Consider the following 17,600-nt stretch of genomic DNA (forward strand, 5'->3'; position numbering starts at 1 on the left):
AGGCTTTGGTGTAGAAGCGATCCATAGTATCACAGTATTGACTCTATGGAGGCATTGGTGTAAGAGTGATCCACAGTATCACAGTATTGACTATGGAGGCATTGGTGTAGGAGTGATCCATAGTATCACAGTATTTTTTTTATCCCACGATTTTTGTAACCCATTTTTTCACAGAGTGACAATTGTCTAAGTAATCCTGGGCGCTACACTCCCTCTGCCAGCCTAGGGAGAGCCTAGAGCTGAGCTCATGCCTCCTAAAATGCATGAGAGCTAGCAAGCCGCTTCTTATCACCTGACAGGGGGGAGCTTCCCCGGTTGGACGTAGCACGTGGAAGGAACACGTTATTCCAACCAGTTCCTTTCCTCTCCATCAGGCGCCCCGGCTGACCAGGGGAAGGCAGTTTAGAGACCAGGATTACTGCATGTTTTTGTGAGGGTACCTACCCTAGGGGACACGGGAAGAACATGCAAACTCCACACAGAGAGGCCCTTTCGCCAACCCCACCTAGGGTATGGGCACTGATGACGAGAGGAGAGAACACGCCCCCAGTGCCCTCTAGCTGTGAGGCGACAGCGCTACCGACTGCACCACCGTGCCCTCAGTATCACAGTATTGGCTTATGGAGGTATTGGTGTAGTAGCGATCCACAAAATCACAGGATTGACTCTATGGAGGCATGGGTGTAGGAGCGATCCACAGTATCATAGAACCTTAAACAGGCTTTGTAATGGAGCAGCTTCTCAGCCAATGGACTGGTGGTCAGCCCCCTCCCCTGGACACTCAGGTCTATATATCTGGACAACACAAGGAGACAAAAGTTTCGGGGTGCGACAACAATTATAACTTTTTATTTATTTAAATAAAATCATCTATTTTTAAATCGTTCTTTTTACTATAGTAGAAAAAAATACAAAACTGAAGATGCACAGATCACACTTAGTATGTGGGTAACAAGGTGCATAAACTACTAATATTGAATATACTATTAGTTTAGTGCAAACCAATCTGGGAACCAAGTGCAAACAAACAAATAATAGTATTAATTTCATGCTTATGCAGTCAGAGTTAGTAATACTAGGGGTCTATATAATGCTACAATAGGCCTACCATACCTGTAAGACGTTCTCCAAAACATCACAGTGTTAATAGCCATCAATGTGGCCAGAAAAAAGAAAAATCTCTCCAGGTTCCCTTCGTGGAGTACATTTGGGTAGAAGTTACCTTGAATAAAAAAATGTGAGGATATTAACATGTTATATTAGCGGTTTTGGGTATTACATTAACACAAAGTATTTGTATTTTTCGTTTTTTTTGTTTTTACCTCCAGACACCAGATATACCAGCTGAATGATGAAGGCTCCTAGGAAGCAGCCCCCTCCATAGGACAAAGTAAGGAAGTGCAGAGCAATACCTCTGATGTGGCTCGGGGTCAGTTGGAAAGATATAAGAGAACCTGCCAATGAAAGGTAATAAAGAGATCAATTAAGAAAAGTCCACATAGTGGAAAGTGTGGCTTTGTTTGATATTTTTGACATTTCCTACTGTATAAATATATGGCCGACTAAGTCAAATTTAGCTGTATGTGGTGTAAAATTAGATTTAAGACAATACTTTGATGTACTGTAAACATTATGTACATGGGTAAGAGCATCTGCATTGTAATTGTAAATTACATCTACATTTTGTTTGCATCAACAATTGTTCCCTGTTGAAAGCACACTCCAAAGTATAAACTAGTTTTTTTTGTCCATTCTTTTCACTCACAGGCAGGTGTTACCAAGGCCTCAGCCAGACCTAGTAGGATGTACTGGGGGGCCAGCTGGAAACAAGGCATGGATGACACCTGCAGAACCTTCCCAGAAAGGGCCTGCTCCACTGGGGAGTATGTCTTTCTGTGCATCTCCGACAGGCCGGCCACCAGAACTGACAGGGCCGCACACACATGTCCTAGGGCTGAAAAGAGAGATGAAACAAGGTGAAGGGTAGAGGGTCTTTTATTAATATTTCCTCCAATTATTTATATTTTTTGCAGATTAATCTGATTTTAGATAGGCACTTATAGACACTTGCTTTCTTTCTGAAACCATACATTCATTAATCATTTTAAAACTGGCCTCCCTATTTTGGGTATGTCATTATACAATTATTTTTCTTTTCTTTTCTGCTTTTCTTTTTCTATTTTCAAAAATAGCTACAAGCTCTCAAAGCATTGCATCACGATACATTGTGAGCTTCTAGATTGCCTAAAGTAGTCACTTTTTTGCCACTTTTTTATTAAATGACGTCTCTGATCGTACACTCTAATTTGCTAATGGGTAAATTAAGATGGTGTATTTTACTGTGTAAGTGGGTTTACTTAAATTAATACACACCGATGACTTTGGCTGGGGCCAGAGGTGTTTTGTCCATGGAGAGGTAGCAGGTGGTCACACACTCTATCAACGGGGCCAGGAGCAGCAGAGGCAGGATGCTGATCACGTTCAGGGCACCGATGGGCAGCAGGAAGCCACTCAGGTGGAGGTTGGAGTTCATCGTCTGAATGTAGTAGCTTGAGGGGATCTGTGGGGGAAATCCTGAGTTATAGGTGATGCCACTTGTGGGAATTAATGTCATTATCTTATCTATGTTCATATATAATCACAGTAACATTGTCTTTTCTTTTTTTTTCTCAGAATGTTCTTTACCTTGCTACTTTACATGCAGTTAAGTATAACCTGCAGAACCTGCAGAATGGCCCATTTCACAATCACATTGGGTTGTAATTAGTAATGAGTTAATTTGTTCATCACTTTAATGTTGCGGCTGTTAAAGTTGGGGCTGATTTTAATTACTTTATGTGCTGGATAGCTTAACCTATTATACATAATTATTGTTCAGTTCATGTATGTTTTGTATTATAATCTAAAGCTGTCAAATAATTGTAGTGGAGTAAAAAATACACAATTTGCCTCTGAGAAGTAGTGGAGTGGAAGTATAAAGCAAATGGAAATACTCAAGTAAAGTAAAGGTACCTCAAAAGAGTAAATGTACTTAGTTACTTTCCAGCACTGGCTACATACAGTACAAGCGAAACACAAAAATAAATACATAGGACCACAATGGAAACAAGTCCCCAGGACTTTTTTGTTTTATCCATTTAGACTAAATGTCTTACTGTATCACCGTGCTGTTTACATTTCTGTCTAATAAAGTATTCAATCACTCAAAAATCCTTCAGATTGCAGTATATGCATTATAATGAAGAACCCTAACGCGTTCCCATTGACCTGCCTGTGTGATGCAGGCTCTGTACAGCAGCTGAAGGCCGTAGAGTGGGAAGAGCCTGGCCAGCACTTTAACGTTCTCCACATGCGTCTCGCTGTAGCGCCCGCCGTTGTTCTCCTTGGCCCGGTCCAGCCAGGAGGCCACGTCCCCACTCAGATGACGGGAGTGGAGACAGCACATCTTCAGAGAGTTGAGGAAGACTCCCAATGTTGTCAATAAGGAGCCCCCTGTGAGAGAAACTCAGTTTTAACCACTTCCAGGGGTGGGCAACTTTGATGATGGAAAGGGCCACTATATTTCCACACTCATATACTGTCGGGCAGACACGTCTTATCTTCGTATTTTAACTTTTTTCGTAAATTAATGCTGTACTTTGCCATTCTGTCACACAAAAGTAGCAAAAATAGCCGTGTTTTGAGCTTGTAGATCTGCTATTTTTGCTATTTTTGAATTAGAATCCTGAAAGTTTTTTTTTTTTTTTAAACAGCTCTCAAAGTCACTCTTTTAGCACATAAACAAACACAAACAAAGTTGATTCAGACAATATAGAACATCACCCAGTACTGTTTTTTTTTTTAAATAAAAATGTTAACCTCCTGTTGATTTTGCTATTTTTATTAAGAAGAAAACCCGGACTGGATCCGTGGATCCGGATCCGGATCTTCAAATATTAAAATCAGCAGGAAGTTGACATTTTTATTAAAAAAAAAAACAGTACTGGGTTTGGTGATGTTCTATATTGTCTGAATTAGCTTTGATTGTGTTCGTTTACGTGCTAAAATAATGACTTTGAGAGCTGTTTCAGCGTACAATGTAAGTCAATGAGGAGCATATTTTGAATGATCAATTTCTAATCAATGGAGCAATTATTTTTGATTTCTTGTCCACCTTTGGAGTTACATCATGGCAATTTAATACACAACACAAACCTCTACCAAAGTGGTCTTGCCCTTTAAATACAAATACATTGGACATAAAAAAGACAATAGAATTTTAATACTAGTCATTAAGCTACTAATATAGACTGAAGTAATTACAGCAGGTCATGTTTGCATGTTTGGAATTGGAACAGCTTAAATCAATAATATATCAGTATTCCGATATTAACCTGCAGGCCGCATTAAGTGAAGGTGGGGGCCGCTTATGGCCCCCTGGCCGCCAGTTGCCTATGTATGATTACACCCTATATGCTTAGTTGACCGGGGTCCCCCAGGGCTCTATACTAGGTCCACTAGTATTTCCCTCTTGTCTACAAATCTCTTTGCCGAACATAGTAGATTTCACAGCACATAGTATTTTCTCTGAATGTAGATCGCCCCCAGAATAGAGAAGGTAGAATTAAAGTACATATTTAAATATATGTTAATGATGATGCATTACATGGACACATTACATCATAATATTAGTAATTAAGTCATATAATGCATTATTTGACACATTGTGTAATATTATTACAATGACATTTTTCTACCATTTAGGCTGCTAAAGTAGAAAGTAGCATTTTACGTCTGTTTTAACATTACTTTGCCAACACTAATGAATGTGTAGTTTGCATGTGTGTTTAGTGTTACCTTCAACTTTATTATCACATCAGGCTTAAGTAGGTGAAATTATTCTTTGTACAAGCTCCCATAATTCTTATTATTAGTTATAGCTAGTGTATAGCTTTTGGTGTGACCATTTAATTTTGTGTGTACAGTATGTTACCTTTCTTAGGATTGAAGGTGAGTTTGTTGCGCACCATGTGTATGGCGATGAGGGCCAGCAACACAGAGGTGAAGGGGATGAGGAAGCCCAGGTTTTTAGCCACAGATTGCTGGATATAAGCAATGCCCAGAAATACAACCGTGGAGTTGAGGTTGACCAGCCAATAGAACCTTTGGAGGAATGAAAAATGTACTAATTAGGCAACACGCCATCAACCAATAGAAAACAGTCGAGGGATATGAATGACATGATATGAGTGACATGAATCTGACACTTTTCTTTTTAAGAGATTATTGCTTTATTTAGATAGAAGATTATAGAGTCAGGAAGCTGGAAACATGCTCCAGCTGGAATCAAACCAACCAGAGATGTTGCAACAATATGGTTAGCGCACTATTCATTGATCTACTGGTGCACCCCTCAAAGTATCATGTGTAGATGAGTTTGCATAGGATATAGAGGAATATTCAAAATTCTTTCAAATAGAGAAAAGGAGGGCTACGGCGTTCAAGACTTGTGAAGAGCAATTAAAAGGTGCTTTTTGGCTAAAAAAGGTGAACAATTTAATGTCATATCATAATGAAACAGTTACAAAATCCCATTCAGCCCAAAGGCGGCTTTCATCAGGACCGATATGATGAAGGCCACCTTTGGACCGAAACATGTTGGCATTTTTTAACTGTTCCATTATCTGACATTAAAGATTTTTTTTGGACACATCGATACGAGAAACGCAAAAATGGAGCAATCCCACATGTCGTCCGACTCAATGCATCAGAGAGCAAGCCAGATGACCGACAAACAAAATATGTGACTGGTAGAAGACAACATCACTCACCAGTTAAAGAAGGACATGAGCTGGTGCTGGTTGTAGCTCTGCAGGCTGTATGCCCCCATGGGACAGAGGATGGCCCGGATACCCCCGATGCCCAGTGCAGCTGCCAGGAGGCCAACGTAGAACAAGATATGCTGCTCCCGTGGCTCCAGTTGGTGAGTCATATGATGAGTGTCAATGTAGAAGTCCTCGAATGGGAACGCCACCACAGGGAGCATGGCTGTTCCTAGAAAGTTAAAGCCGCACTATATGTAACTTTCCTCTTCTACCCCGGCTTTGAACCCGGTTTCCTGTGCAAGTGCTGACATTTTTACCATTGATCTAATAGAGCCGCCTGCTTGCTCGGGGGATAAATTGAATCTTAACCATCAGGTCAAATTTCGTGTCAGATCCTGTGTCTAGGTGAGACATGACCTTTGACATGATCTAAATGTCTCAATGGAAGAGCAGGGAGACAACATACAACCACCTCAATTGTATTAGTTATAGTTATAGTTAAGGGGAGATATTGAAATCTAGAAGTTTGAGAACCATTGCTCTACCATACAGATTGGTCAAAATGACATTTTATTCATTAGAAAAAGGTTACATAGTGAGGCTTTAAATGGCAGGAGAAAACATAAGTGGTGTTGATATCAGGGATATTAGCGCAGGTAGAGAGGCATGTTACTAATGGTCTAACCACTATCTACTATCTTGTCATATACAATGAATAGTGAAAATAGCCGATCTCCAAGCTCACACCGCATGACATTGTGAGCTTGTAGATATGCTATTTTCACTATTTCTAATTAAGATTTTCTTTACAATTTAATGACATGCCCAAAATAGGGAAGCCAGGTTGACATTGGTTGATCTCTTGAATGAAGCTCACACCTAAGAGGAAATTGAATGATTAATAAAGCTGTGGTAAAGATAAGTTAGATTGCAGTTTGACCTGAAAGGCCACTACCCTGTGGTTCAGAATAATTTATTATTATTATTATTATTATTAATCTATAAATTAACCGACCATTATTAATTTCTTTCTTTTTTTACTCTCATTTGACACACCTCAGAATAATCACTTAAGTACACAACAATGAATGTGTTCATATTGTTTCTTACATTAACACAAACAGTTCCTTGATATGGCATTGTTTTCCTCGGCAATATAGGTTCAACATTTTCATGTCAGATAAAAACAAAACATGTTACAACCAACATTTAAATTCCATTGTGTCTTACCAAAGAAATGAAGGAAAGCACACAGGTAGAGCACCTTGGTCCTTCCTAAGCAGGTTTCCGCCATCCACCCGACCAGAACAGGGGTGAGGGTGCTGGCTCCGATGAAGCAGAGGCTGACGGTGGCAGCCATGTAGTTGTCATACCCAAGCTTGATGGTGCAGAAAAGGATCATGTTGCACACCATCCCAAAGAAGGTGAACCTCTCACACAGCTCCACCAAGAGAACGCAGATGATAACTTGGAGTTTCTTGCGGGACTTTCGGCGCTGGACGTGAGGGTGTTTGAAGTCGGGGAGTGGAGTCTGCATGGAGAGCCGACGCAGATGGCGGTTGCCCTCGGACATCGCTTGAAGGTCCCATGCTGCTACCATACTGTCTGCACCAGCTGCTTGGCTCCTTGCTTAGTTGGGGAAAGAAGGGCTCTGAATGAGAACTCTTGCCCTTGTGGGCTAGGACCCACAGGATGACTGCAGAGCTCACGGCTGGAATGTGTCACCTTCCTGTGAGTGCCCTGGACCTGGAAAGCAGATCAAAAGCACAGAGACGTCATCTGAATCGTGCACGTGCCACTTATTGTTTCTGAAGGTGTCTTGTTTATGTGGTGGCACTCAGACTTAAAGTTGCTACATGTAAATGACGCAAACTTGTCACCTGTGACCTGAGTGTGGGGGGACAGTCTGGAATGGGGGGTGGCTGATTGCAAATTGATGCACACACTAGATGTGTTGTAAATCAAGTTAATCTAATAATATAACATCATTTATTATTCGCAGAAAATAACTTTGTGATCCTAAAACTCTTGGGTGTCTTCTGTCCGTCCTTTGAGCCTGTCACTGATAAAACAATTTGTATTGTAATAGTTCCTTAACCACATGAATTAAGTTGATCAGGATAGAGACAAATAGTTTTTTTCCCCCAGTTCATTTGTATGTGCAGTTGGACTAGTTGTTTTGTGTACATTTAGCACTTAGGAGTGAAGGAGAGGACACTGGCCTAATAGTAATGCTGTCTGTCTAGAATTCAGGGACATTATTTGCACTGAGTTCAGTCATACAGCAGATGAAACAGTATAATCTATATCTGAGTAGACGTAACAAAAACATACATCAATGCCTTGGAATAGCTTATGCTGTGTCAGAAAGTATAGCCTATGCGATGGGACAGCTAACTGAATTCGTGTCAGAGGTTATTACAAACACCTAAAAAATGTTGCACACCTCTGTGAAAGCAGTCTTCCAACATGGGAGTTCATTTTGGCTTACATCAAGGAGGTGCTGCCAATTAGACTGATCATGTGAAGTGTGTTTAAGATCAAGAACATGGCTGGACTGGGCCACCCAGATCCAGTCAGGGCCAGAGTTAGATCATCAACAACAATTGCCTCAGATATTAATTACAAGTTGCATGTATGACTGTATGAATATAAAGAAAAACAGACTGCTGACAGTGACAGCTATGTCGGTCAGTAGGCTACTCAACATAACCAACAGTTCCTGTTGAAGGAAACCCTGGTAGTCACTCAGACACTCACAATCACAAAAGGTAAAGGGGTTATTGGCTTATTGAGAGAGGAATTGAGCTGTCAGTATCACTCAGTATGTGTTTAAAAACCCAATGAAATTATACAACTTAAAAACAAGACTTTAGGGATTAAGATCACAGAGTTTTCATGTACTTCTATAACTCAAATAGAACTTGATTTCTGTACACATTTAAGACATACAAGATCAGAGTCAGGGTGACCCAGGGACGATGCCCCTGGACGGCGTTACTGCAGGGTCTTGACTCTTGCCCTGCAGCCCTGGGACTATGTTGTAGCCTAGCTGTTGTAGGCAGTGGTGGAAAATGTACTCAAATGTTTAACTTGAGTAAAAGTATCAATACTGCAATGCAGAAACACTCTGTTACAAGTAAAAGTTTGGTATTCAAAATGTACTTGAGTAAAAGTACAAAAGTATCATAATGCAGAATGTCCCATTTCACAAGTTTTCAAATGTATAAAAATCCTTTGAAAATAGCAGATCTACAAGCTCACAACACGTTGCAAAGCGACCCCTTGGAGCCTGTAGATCGTCTATTTTCAAATTGCCAAAGTATATAATAGGTCTGAAGTGGTTTTGTAATGATAATCAAAATCTACAAAGTAACCAGTAACTAAAGTGGAGTAAAGGTACAATATTTGCCTCTGAGATGTAGTGGAGTAGAAGTAAAAGTATTGAAAATTGGAAATACTCCAGTAAAGTAGAAAAGTACAATTAAGTACAATACTTGAGAAAATATACTTTACACCACTGCTAGTTGTTGTAGGATAGGATATCCAGACAAAGAGCTTTGTCATTCTTCCTGCAAACATACTAGAGCTGTCTGAAGTGTTGATCAGCACATTTGGAACATTTCAGCACAATTGGTGTATTTAACATTTTAAAGAGCTAACTAACTGTAGAGACACAAAGCAACCTGGAAGGCGTCAACTGTCGCTATGGTTACGGCGTCACGTTAAGCGTGGGGCCGAAAGGAATCATGGGAAAACGGTTTTGTGTTGTTCCGTGTTGCCATGTCCGTTTTATTATAAGCGACCTTGGGCTTGTTTTTCTGTAAAGTTGCTTGTAAATATTGGTATTGCGGGTTGTGGTTTTTTGGGCTTGTTTCTAAGGTGTAGCTGCTTATTTGGGCTACTTTCCTAAATGTTGTTTAAATCAGTGGTTCTCATACTTTTTCATGTCAAGGACCCCCACATTAATATGTATTTGGCCGTGGACCCCATCTGGAAATATTTTCAAGCAGGGATTTGTGTTTTTAAAAACTTCTCAAGATTTGTTTTGAAAATAGCCGATCTACAAGCTCACAACCGCTCACAACGCGTCTCATCGCGATTTTTCAAATGGGCTTGTTTTTTATATACCTGCTTGCTTATATCTCTCACAAGATATGGCAACGGTGGTTGTTGTGAATGTGTGCATCCAGAGCAACTAACTCTGTGATCCATTCCAGAGTTGGGGAGAGGGGACGATTTGCTTGAATCGGAGGTATTAACAAACATTAGTTATAAGATAGCAATTGTTCCTGATCTAATGTACACATTGCGTGCTACACACAGACTGACAGACAACTTATGACCGCATTCCAACTAGCAGGAAGACCTGTGGTGTTATAGCAAGGCAAGCTACACTTAAACTGTTAGCACAGGATACAAACAGTAGCTTCGTTAACTGGGCGTTTAAACGTTAAACAACTAAACAAACAAACAACCAAACAAACAAAACTGTTTCGATATTCTGATTATCTTAACGCTACCAAATACTGAAGGTGTTGTAAGGGATTTATGTATTTTGTTAAAAGATGTGTTCGTTGCTAGAGTGTTCCCCGTTGTGGTGTAAAGTAGCATAGAACATATAATGCATTACTGTACTTAGTACCATTTTTAGGTACTTTTACTTTACTGGAGTATTTTAATTTTTAAATACTTCTACTCCTGACCTCATCATGGGCAAATATTGTACTCTTACTCCACTACAATTATATGAAAACGTTTTCATGCTGAAGTGGTTAATGTATGTTTTGTAATAATAATCAATCTACAAATTAACTAGTAATTACAGTTTTCAAATGATTGTAGTGGAGTGAAAGTATAATATTCACCCCTGAGATGTAGTGGAGTAGAAGTAAAGTACTGAAAATTTGAAATACTCTAGTAAAGTAAATTACTACCTATCTAATCTTGAGTAAAATGTACTTTACACCACTGTAAATACATTTGTCCACTTCCACTCTCAGATTTACAGCCCAGCAAAGGTGCATTTGGTTCCACTTGTACAGTACTCCCTCTGAGTTAAATGATCTGATGTTCAAATGTTTTTTTGCAGCTCCCTTTTGAGCAGCGATGTCTGGAGTTAAAGGGAAGATGCCAACCTCTCCTGCCTCCGCCTTCAAGGGCTTCAGCTCGACCCCACTCAAGCACAGCAGCAGCAGCAGCAGGGCCAAGCACGTCTACAGATCCACGGCCGTGGACGAATATGTGTCGTCTGACGAGGATACCTTCTCCCTGCTGTCTCCCATCTACCATGACAGCTTTGATAGTGATGAAGAGCTTCAACCAGACACCTCACTCAGACAGTCTGAAGGAGACCCAAGGCCCACCATCTCCCCAGTCAGGTACTGACCAGTTTTGTGTGTGTGTGTGTGTGTGTGTGTGTGTGTGGGTGTGGGGGTGTGTGTGTGTGTGTGTGTGTGTGTGTGGTTGTCGGTGTGTGCTGTTCTCATAGGTGTCTGACAACACCGGGGTATAGGTGGGTAGTTGTTAAAATAACTCCCAGATTACACAAACCAAGAGTATACAAAATGTCAAGACAGAGCCTAATTGTTCAATGTAGTGGTCAACAAGTAGCCCTGCCTGAACTTGAAGCTTGTAAGCCCAACATCTCCCCTGGCCAATGGTGGATTACTGGATTTCCTCTTGGGATGAGCGGTAGATGTTTGGTTTCCCAGGCGTTGAGATTGCAATCACTTCCCGGACTCTCTGCCGGGGGAGAGGACATAAAAGTTATGGATTCTAACTTTCAAATTCTGTACTGGACTGGTTCATTTGTGGTCATAACTAATGTTTTGAGTCGGGCACGGCATGCTCTCATCATCATCATGGATTTTGGTTAGTTGTACCATTTGGCATAGTAAATAATAGAATAAAGTTCTACTTTCAACTTGTTGTCCAAATTGACATGTCATTGAAGATGAACATTGTCAAATTCTTAGATATCTAAACAGATCTACAAGCTCACAGTGCGTTTCATTGCAACACGTAGTGAGCCTGCAGATTGGCTATTTTTGCATTTGTCGTTCCACTAAGTACAGTGTATAGGGCTTACAGCAAAATTACACTTTAGGTTTGGGTTGTGTGTTTGGTGGAATCCTCTTGTTTGCATTCATTTGTGTGCTAAAAGAGTGACTTTGAGACCGGTTTCACCTTGCAATGTTAGTCAAGCGGGGAGGCCGTTTTTAATTATCAATTTCAATCAGAACAACTTTTTAAAGGAGAATTCCGGACAAATTAAGTGTTATCTTTCATGTCTCGTTACTCACCTAGCGACGTAAAAAGTGGCGTTCTTTTTTTCCATATATTCCCCTGTCGTCTTTTTTTAAACACCCTCCGTTGTTATAATGGGAGCGCGTGGGTTAGTGAAGTTCGTCTATTATAACCGACGCAATGTTATTTTTTTCTCTACTACGATTCATTGTAGAGTCTCATGATAGTCAAACATGCGCTGAAAATTCCTGCGAGCCTGCCGTTAATGGCGAACGATTTAACACTGGATGCTTGTTTCTTTCCAGAACCTGGCAACTCGTGTTGCCAGATTCTGGAAACAAGCAACCAGTGTTAAATCGTTCGCCATTAACGGCAGGCTCGCAGGAATTTTCAGCGCATGTTTGACTATCATGAGACTCTACAATGAATCGTAGTAGAGAAAAAAATAACATTGCGTCGGTTATAATAGACGAACTTCACTAACCCATGCGCTCCCATTATAACAACGGAGGGTGTTTAAAAAAAGACGACAGGGGAATATATGGAAAAAAAGAACGCCACTTTTTACGTCGCTAGGTGAGTAACGAGACATGAAAGATAACACTTAATTTGTCCGGAATTCTCCTTTAAGATATCTCGCCAATATTTTGGAGTTACATGATGGCAACAAGGTAACTACACAACCTAAACCTCTACCAAAGTGTCATTGTGTTTTTAAGTTAACTCATTGAGTGCCATTAACGTGTTTTACCGCTATGGTGCAACGTGCCATTAACGTGTTTCACGTGTTTTTGAAAAAAATAGAAAAAAAAACAAGATATCATTATCTGAAGATTTGCAGCTCCATCCACTCCTTGTTTAACTTATAACTGAAAAAGGCTGTATCTCGCTTCCTAAGCACTTTTTCTTTACTTAAAATAAATTAAAAAAACAAAATCGTACTGGCCAGAAATAGCCAGAAATAATTCTGGCACTCAGTGAGAAGGTTAAGAATGTGAAAAGGAGATACAGCCTAGTTATTGTTGGATCGTGTTTTTCAGGTGTGAACTTCCAAAATCACGTGCCGAGGAGCAAGCTACTGCAGCTGAGCAACCTGCAGCCTCGCCAGCGCTCAGTGCCTGGGAGATGTGGCTGGTGAACAAAGCCAAAGATGACCGTGTGAAAATGGAAATGAAAGCAGAGGAGGTAAGTCTGGTCTTCTGTCATTCCTGTTAACGATATAGCCAGAACAGCCATTTATGTATAACAGTGGTTCTCAATGTGGGGTCCCAGCTAAATGTGTTAATATAGCATCAAGATCGGTTTGTGAGCTTGTAGATCTGCTATTTTCAAAAGATCTTGACTGAAACATTTGGAACAGTTTAACAATACAAATCTTGTATGGGGTCCCTTGCACAATATATTTTCAGATGGGGGTCCGTGGCCAAATACAATAATATAATTTGACTGGAAAGATTTGAGAAAAACAGATGTATAATATCAAACAGATTTTTTTAAATATCAAACCTACCTTTTCTTAATGTAATCATGCTAAGCGTTCTTCTTACACCCTGGGTCAGAAACTGGGACTCAGTGTTTTTTCTATGTGGTGAAATAGGAGCGCCTGCTGAAGGAGAAAAAAGAGCAAGAGGAGAGAGAGCAGGAGCAGAAGAAGAAGGTTGTGGACGAGAGGATCCAAGGATGGCTGACGATGAAGGCGGACCTGGTAGACAAGTTGCTTCTTCAGCTCAGCCTAGGGCTGGGCGATATGACTTCACATCACGATTCTTTCAAACGTTTGCCTCTATTGCGATTAATGAATGATTACGGCACCATTGTACAATGAAGTAAAATACAGGTTTAAGTGGTTAATCAGACTAATTGATTTTGGAGATTATAAAAATCTATTCAAATCTTTTTGATGTTGATGTATATGAATAAATATATATATATACAGTGTATGTGTGTGTGTGTGTGTGTATATATATATATATATATATATATATATATATATATATATATATATATATATATATATATATATATACACACACATACATATATGCATACATACATACATATACATATACATATATATCTCTTGATTCTCGATTAATCGATATTGAGTCTGTTTTATTGGTTCTTAATATCAGTTTCGATATATTTTTCGGTTACTTGCCCAGCCCTACCTCAGCCTATTGCATTGTATTGCATAGTAAACAATTGATATATCTGGCATTGCTTATGTTGCACTCCATAAAATGTATGGTGTGTGTATATGTATATATTTTGTTTATTTTGTCTTAATTTCCCCAGAAGAGGCAAGAGACACAGCTGCAGCAGAGCAGAGAGGAAGAGGAGGTGCAGAGGCTGCAGGTGAAGCAGAGGAACACAGAACAGAGAGCACAGCACAAGTACAGAGAATGGCTCCACAAGAAGAACCAGGAAAAACAGGACAAAGAAAAGAAGGAAAAGGTATGAAGGGGATCTTAACAGTTAATGCTAGTGCCCGACCGATATATCGGCCATTATTTTACATTTATGACGACATCGGTATCTGTAATTATGCAGCCAAGGTGTTTATCTATTAAACATTTTTGAAAGTGTTTGAATAGGGCTTATGTTAAATAAATAAAAAATCAGTTTGTGTATTTATTTTATATGTACTCGTTTGCATGGTCATTGTATAATGAAATAATAAATACTTAATTTAAATTCTTACTCAAAATGTTATTTGTGATTATTTTTGTTTATTTGTTTGCTTAGTTAAATGTTCTCAAATATAAAATGAATTGAATCTTGTCTAAGTTTTTCAAATTGATTTAAAGATTTTGCCTTTTTTCCCCAAAAAAATAATGGTCAGAACATCGATAATCAGCGGTCTGTGACTTTCCAAAATCTGGATTGGCATTGGACCCAAAAATCTGACATTAGTCGACTCTAGTTAGTGCAGCAATTCTATCTGCTGACTCTGAACTGAAGATGCCCTACTGACATCAAAATGATTCTATTGACATTCTGTGTTGTTGACAGGAGGAAGCTGCCAGGAAAGAGGACCAGGAACGTGAACGACGAAAGAAGGCAGAGGAGAAGTTTAAGGAATGGCTAGAAAATAACGATGAAAAGAGCAAAATGAGTCCCAAGTCGCCTTGTTGCCCGAGAAGTAAGATCAATATAATAACATGGGAATTAATAACTAAAGCTCTTTTAAGACAGAACACAAAGAGCAGTTTGAAGAAGACTTTAGTTCAGAATTCAGTCTGAAAGCCGCCTCCCCACCTAAACACCAAGCAAGCTGTTTCGGGGCGAATGAAGGGATCATTTTAGAAAACAGCATTTTAATTACCTATGGCATTTAGCCAAAACAGTCGACCATGCTCCCTCTCGCTAACCAAAACATCTCTAGCCAAAGACACCGTACCCAATGCTTGCAACATTTTCCAAAAAACACTGATAACCTTAGTGCCACGTTTAATTTGTATTCTATTTCCATGGTCAATTTGAGAAAACCTGTGGGGATACTGTATGTTGACATCCCCACAGGTTTCTATTCAAATTGATGTATAACTGCATTTATATGATTGTATCAGTCTGGCTTAATCTTTTAGGCTTAATACTGCTCTAGTGAATTTCATGTCCTCACTCACACAGGTTTTATAATTGAAACATGTTTGTTTATGTTTGTTCGCCCAGGTCCTTATGATAAAGGCTACTCATCGCCAAGCTTCTGCAACCCGATCCCATGGAAGCCGATCCACGTCCCTCTTCCAGAAGGAACACCCAAGAAGAAGAATGCTTCGCAGCAGAAACCTCAGAGTCAGTCAAGACATCGGCAATGCCCCAGTGCCACTGCTTATAGACTGAGAGACAATGTGAGGAGATGACCCAGGACACACAGAATTATTATAAAAAATTACTTGAAAGGGATAGTTCACCCCAAAAAATACTTTTTTTCTATTGATTAGTCACCCCATGGAGACTTGAATTCATGGATATTTTTTTGTTTGTCTCACAAAGGAGACTCTTTGTGTCTCCTACCGGAACAGCTGCCGGTCATCAAATTATTGGCTTAGGAATGTGACAAAAACTAAAAAATATCCATGAATTCAAGTCTCCATCGGGTGACTAGAAAAAAAGTCATTTTAGGGGTGAACTATCCCTTTAAGGATAATTTATGGTTATTCAGTCGACCAAAACAGCATATTTTCAACTGGGAAAAAAAACTCAAAACAAAAAAAACACTTGGGGACAGGGTGTGGTTCCATCGAGATTCAACTCTCCATCACATTCCTTTGGACTCTCGATCAGTGAGGCAGCTATGATCTAATGCTGCAGATGCATGAAGGACATGCTACTTTGTCTAGATTTGATATTGTTTTGTGTAAACCCTAGTGATAACTATACAGTGCCATAGTTTTTATGAAAATTCCAATGATGATGATTCCAAAGAAAATACTGCGTATTTTAGTAATTACTGTTGACCTCTGTATAATCAGAACGTCTTGCTTACATTTTGTTGATAAAAAGAAAAGCCTTTCTTTGCTTGACTAGCATAAGTTGATACATTTGAGTGCAATCAAAACGCCTTTGTTCTTATTTTTTCCCACCGTCTCCTTTCATGGCATTGTAGCAAAACACGTTCCATTGCATTTGATAAAGTACTGACAATACGTACACACACGGACACAAAAGACGGTGGTGACTGGCTGAGGCCTGGTGGTGGAGTGGCCCCTCACACTCTCACATTGTTCTCCGTCCAGTTGTGCCTTGTTCCCGTGTGGGCTGAGATGACGACAGAAACAAGTGTGTGGGTGGAGAGAGAAGCACTGGGGGAGAGGGTCTCTGCGAGACTCGGTATTGCATTCTCATCTTTCCATTAACATCTCACTGTGAAGCCAATGTATGAAGTGCCGAGGTAAAAACAATTTAATTACATTAGATTGGATTAACCCATATAACATAGGCCTGTAAGAAGAAAATGTCTGTTTTTCTTTGTTTGTATTGTTGGTCCTCGTTCTATACTTGGCTCCTTATCATGTGTTATTGACTGCCTTGACTGCCGTGGAATGTGTGAGTTGACAGCAGCAGGCAGGCAGGCTAATAATGGGGGTCTACTGTATGTGTGGTTCGGCCATTATAATGTCAGCCTCGGGTCCAGAGAACAGCTGTCAAGACAAAGGAGTCAAGTGTTTGCTGTTAGTCAAGAGCAGTTGAACTGCACAGGGAGTGGTTCAGCTGTTTGCTCAGGGATGTTTGCACAGGAAGCATCACAAGATGAAATCGCCTTCCAGGTGTTTCTGTGAACTTGTATTGATTTCACAGTATGTGCTAGAGTAGGTCTGAGCTGGTGCATCGCAATGCTGTATTTTGTGTTGTTAAATGTATGCAATCTTGACAGATCTGTAAACAAACGCATGTATACAAATGGGAATAAAGAAGTTGTGGAAAAAGGGAAAATATCCGCACAGATGTCTTCAATGTTCCCTGAGTAAATGTATTAAAGTAAGTTTTAAAACTAGAGAGGTCTTACATAGCATTGTCTGTAACAGACAAAGACCTCTGTTGGAA

General features: G+C 39.9%; 2 protein-coding genes across 2 annotated transcripts; one reads left to right on the forward strand and one right to left on the reverse strand.

The window, feature by feature from the left end:
- Positions 1-169: 169 nt before the first annotated feature.
- Positions 170-7,233, reverse strand: slc15a5 (solute carrier family 15 member 5). Its single transcript, XM_080437525.1, has 9 exons — positions 7,035-7,233; positions 5,811-6,033; positions 4,973-5,142; positions 3,272-3,492; positions 2,374-2,560; positions 1,766-1,954; positions 1,323-1,454; positions 1,114-1,222; positions 170-795 (listed from the first exon to the last, which is right to left on the reverse strand). The coding sequence occupies exons 1-9, from the start codon at positions 7,216-7,218 to the stop codon at positions 654-656; spliced, it is 1,557 nt and encodes a 518-aa protein (XP_080293651.1). The 5' UTR covers positions 7,219-7,233; the 3' UTR covers positions 170-653.
- A 2,753-nt stretch (positions 7,234-9,986) lies between these two features.
- Positions 9,987-16,029, forward strand: ccdc34 (coiled-coil domain containing 34). Its single transcript, XM_080436765.1, has 7 exons — positions 9,987-10,059; positions 10,897-11,185; positions 13,094-13,238; positions 13,651-13,758; positions 14,349-14,507; positions 15,066-15,195; positions 15,726-16,029. The coding sequence occupies exons 2-7, from the start codon at positions 10,914-10,916 to the stop codon at positions 15,914-15,916; spliced, it is 1,005 nt and encodes a 334-aa protein (XP_080292891.1). The 5' UTR covers positions 9,987-10,059; positions 10,897-10,913; the 3' UTR covers positions 15,917-16,029.
- Positions 16,030-17,600: the final 1,571 nt, after the last annotated feature.

Source organism: Gymnoscopelus braueri (genome assembly GCF_963280865.1).
Source record: "Gymnoscopelus braueri genome assembly, chromosome: 9".
Lineage (NCBI taxonomy): Eukaryota > Metazoa > Chordata > Actinopteri > Myctophiformes > Myctophidae > Gymnoscopelus > Gymnoscopelus braueri.